The sequence below is a fragment of the Cebus imitator genome, unplaced genomic scaffold (genome assembly GCF_001604975.1).
Source record: "Cebus imitator isolate Cc_AM_T3 unplaced genomic scaffold, Cebus_imitator-1.0 Scaffold512, whole genome shotgun sequence".
NCBI lineage: Eukaryota > Metazoa > Chordata > Mammalia > Primates > Cebidae > Cebus > Cebus imitator.
In genome coordinates, this window is record NW_016107827.1 from 1,373,304 (window position 1) to 1,377,415 (window position 4,112).

At 50.3% G+C, this 4,112-nt stretch overlaps 1 protein-coding gene across 1 annotated transcript in view; it reads left to right on the top strand.

The window, feature by feature from the left end:
* Positions 1-4,112, top strand: part of TPO (thyroid peroxidase) — an 85,082-nt gene that overhangs the window by 73,522 nt on the left and 7,448 nt on the right. The window contains exon 15 of the mRNA XM_037733295.1: positions 562-661. Coding sequence (XP_037589223.1) covers positions 562-661 — 100 coding nt within the window. The remainder of the gene's footprint in view (positions 1-561; positions 662-4,112) is intronic.

A 4,112-nucleotide genomic window follows, 5' to 3' on the forward strand; every position in this document is an offset into this window, starting at 1 on the left:
AGCGCTGCCCCAATCGCAGGGCAGACCTCACAGAGCTGCCCCAACCACAGGGGAGACCTTACAGAGCTGCCCCAACCACAGGGGAGACCTCACAGCGCTACCCCAATTGCAGGGCAGACCTCACAGAGCTGCCCCAACCACAGGAGAGACCTCACAGCGCTACCCCTCGCCCCTCACAGCCCACCTTGTGCCACTTTCCCACCCCATCCGGGGTCCCCCAGGGCTGCCTGGGTTTTGTGGCCCACTCAGAGGGCACTGAGAGCCCTCTCTGTTTCAGGCAGCAAGGGATGCTTTCTGTCCTGCAGGACGGCATCCACGCCAAGCCCAGCAGTGAGGCTGCCGGAGAGTGGGACCAACCTCTCTGCCCTTGTCCTCTGCTGGCTCTCCCAACACACGTCACATTTGGGTCCACATGGCTTTTCTGGGCTGATAAATGACCCTCCCTGCTGTGGGGTGAAGGCAGCTGGCCCAGGACAGGGTATGGCCCTGGCTCAGGCAGGACATCCGGGCTTGCCCGGGCCCTGGAAGCTTCTTCTAACCGGGCATCTTTCTGTGCCCCAGACTCCAGGAGCCTCCCATGGGCGTCTTGGGTCTCCATCTCGCTGGCTGTTCTGCTGATCGGAGGCTTGGCAGGTCTCACCTGGACAGTGATTTGCAGGTGGTAAGTCCTTCAATTTCTGTTACTTGGATGCAAAGCAATTTCCTTTCCTCTGGTCATGGCTGTAATGAAGCTAACACAGGCTAATGGTATCTCAAAGACATTGATCTCGGAGCTGTTTTGTAAAACTGATTAGATTCCCTGGATCTTCCATTATGCTTTAAATAATGAAAGTGGAGTGATCAGTCGTACACCTTAGGTGGTGCCAGGTATCTGTGGATGAAGATTCAGCAATAGGACACACACTTCCAACATTAAATGATTGCACTGAAATAGTCTCTTGTTAGGAGTAAAGATTCTTACAAAGGTTTCTCAGAGAAAAAAAGGTCCTCCATGGATAAAAACTTTTATTCTTCAGTTTTATCCCCTCCCTTGAGGGCAGATATGGAAAGTTGAATTTTCACATTAAAAATGGTGCTGCTGGTGGGGTGCAGTGGTTTATGGCTGTAATCCCAGCACTTTGTGAGGCTGAGGTGGGTAGATCACAAGGTCAGGAGTTCAAGACCAGCCTCGCCAACATAGTGAAACCCCGTCTCTACTGAAAATACAAAAAAGTTAGCTGGGTGTGGTGGCACGTGCCTGTAATCCCAGCTACTCGGGAGGCTGAGGCATGAGAATTGCTTGAACGCAGGAGGCAGAGGTTGCGGTGAGCAGAGATCGCACCACTGCACTCCACCCTGGGCAACAGTACGAGACACCATAAAAAAAAAAAAAAAAAAAATGGTGCTGTTGTTGAAAGATTAAGACCGGAACCCGAGAGGTCCTGTCTCTGAGGGTGCTCTCTGCAGAAGGAGCCCCTGGAGGCTTCCTCGGGTGGGGCAGCAGGTCTGTGTCCCCAACCCCGAGCATCCGCCTCTGCTCCTTGCTGCTGCCGCTCACCTTGCTGCTCTTGAGAATCAAACTCTTAGCATCACTTCATTTTTAATGCACAGTTGTTCGTTGTATAGAGAAAGTACTTAAAATAACAGCAAACAGTATAAGAAGTCATTGCAGCCCCAGGCTGGGCCCCCAGGGCCATACCCAGGACACCTGCAAATAAAGGCCACACCACGGCCTCCGTTCTCCCTGGCCGCCAGGCACAGCCCAGCAGGGCACATCCTTGCTCCCGCTGCAGCCAGCCCTGCCCCCGCTCCGCCGGGGTGACTCCTGAGGTCTCCTTGGACACACCCTGGCCTGCAGAGCTCCTTGCTGGCCGAGACTCCTGGCATCTAATGGATTAGCAGGGCCTCCCCACCCTAAGGCATCTTCTAGGGTGCCTCTCATCTTCCCAATAAATTCAACATTCTAGCAACCTTCATTTTTCTAGCAACTTCTTGACATGCTGAAGAACATCTGCCCCTTGAACAAGAAATCTTTTTCTTACAGTTTCTATACCTCTTACAGGAACTGGTTTTTACAACTCAAAAGTTTATCAACGAAAGTTACCCAGGGTCACGACTGTTTCCAAAGGGCCTTGTCAAGAATCCACAGTCACAGGCTCTTTTCTGTTGTATTTTGTGAGCGCTCATAAGGGAGGCCTCTGTGCTTGCGACCTGCTCCACGTCCTCTTTCTCCGCTGCTGAGATACAGTGTAAAGCCAGTTCCCTGTTTCTGTGATTCCGCAAGGCCTCTGAGGACTCCAGATGCCTGCACTTGACACATGAGCTCACGAGCGCTGCGAGATGCGGCACTTCAGTGATGTGTGCCTGAGCAGCTGCAGAGCTTCCAGCAGAACTCACGTACGCCGTCATTCAGTCCGCTGCGAGGAATTCCCCCAGTGGGGCGGTGATAGCATTTGCTGAGGGCAAGTATCAGACACAACGCTAAGTCCTTTTCAGCCCCTGTCTCCTCGGATTTTCTGGTCAGTCATCTGACTCAGGCACTTGCCATGGCTTACACTGTGCTGTCCTCAAAGTGTGTGTTTATACCCTGACCTTTCGGGCCTCAGAATGTAGCCTTGTTTAGAAATGAAGTCTTTGCGGATGGAATTAGCTAACATGAGGTGATCCTGGAGTAGAGCGGCCCCTAATCAGTATAGCCGGTGTTCCTCTAGAAAGAAGAATTTGGAGAGAGTCCTGCCCAGCAGGAGAAGGCCACTGTGATGGGCAGGTGGAGATCAGGGTGTGGTTTCTCTAAGCTGGGGCCTGGGAAGACGGCGGGCAGCCACAGAACTGGGAGGTAGGCGGGGGAGCCGACCCGCAGGAACGTCGATGTGGACCCTGCCTTCAGAGCTTGGGCTCAGAAACTTCCACTGTTTCAGCAGCCAGGCCTGTGGTTCTCTGTGACTGCAGCCCCAGAAAACTGACAGCGATCTAGGAATATGTCCATTTTCAGCGTAGCATGCAGAGGTGGAGTGAGAGTCTGTGGCTTCCCCAAAGCTGCTAAGCCCAGAGCAGATCCTTGAACCCAGGACCTGTGGGTGCTGGAGGTCATGCCACAGCCGCTGGCCTCTTCTCGTAGGAAGAGTATATTCCACATGCAGGGCTGTCGGTTCAAATAATCATTACCAGTGAACATTGAATAATCACCTATAATCTCTGCAAGACACTATGTTTGTCTGTTTTGGGAAGAAACCACTTAAACTAACATTTAAACGGTGTCTAGCTTGAGATAGGGTGGTGGCAGGAAATAGTCCCTATGTTTTATGAATAATTTGGTCTTTAAAGCATAAAAATTTTAATTACTAATAATTAAAACCCTTAGCTAACCATGAAATAGACTAAGCAATAACAATAGGCTGTAAGCAAATCGCTTCCAATTAGCTGGGTTCTGTAATTATATCTATCAAATGTGTATATTGTAACAAAAACTGACATTACTCTAATTTCCTATCTATAAACAATTGTGCATTTGCAAACGTCTCTACAAACATCTATCACATTATCACTATGAAAAATATGAGTGCCTGTAGCCCACATTCGCAAGAAAAATAGCAATTTTCTTTGAGATTGACAGACATAGATTAAATGAACATCTTTCCAAGGATACTTGGGAGAGAAATATTTGGCTATAGTTGACTATAGACCCTGGAGTTCTAAAAATACGCTACCAAGCACCAATTTAGTTTGCAAAATGCCACTTAGCTGAAAGACGCGAAGAAGTCGATATTAATGTGCCAACACGTGCTTGAGAACGGAGGCGGTTATTGACTCGGAGACCGCAGCGGGGAAGACCCTGGGGCTTCCGGGGGGGAACATCCTCCACCAAAACCACAGCACCCCAGACCCGTGATTGGGTGAGCTCAGAAGGTCAAGTCACTCATTCAGGAAAAGTCTTCCCAACACCTGCCCTGAGACCCTCGTGCTGCTCCCAGCAAACCGGCTCAGCTCAGTCTCAGCCTCACCTCTCTCTCTCTGTCTCTTTCTTCAGCTTTAAAAACATGTTATTATTTCCAACTTAGGGCAGCGTTGCCAGGTAAGGAGTAGGGAGGAGAACAGAGAGGAAAAATGAGACGGAGAGACAGAGACAGTGGAGA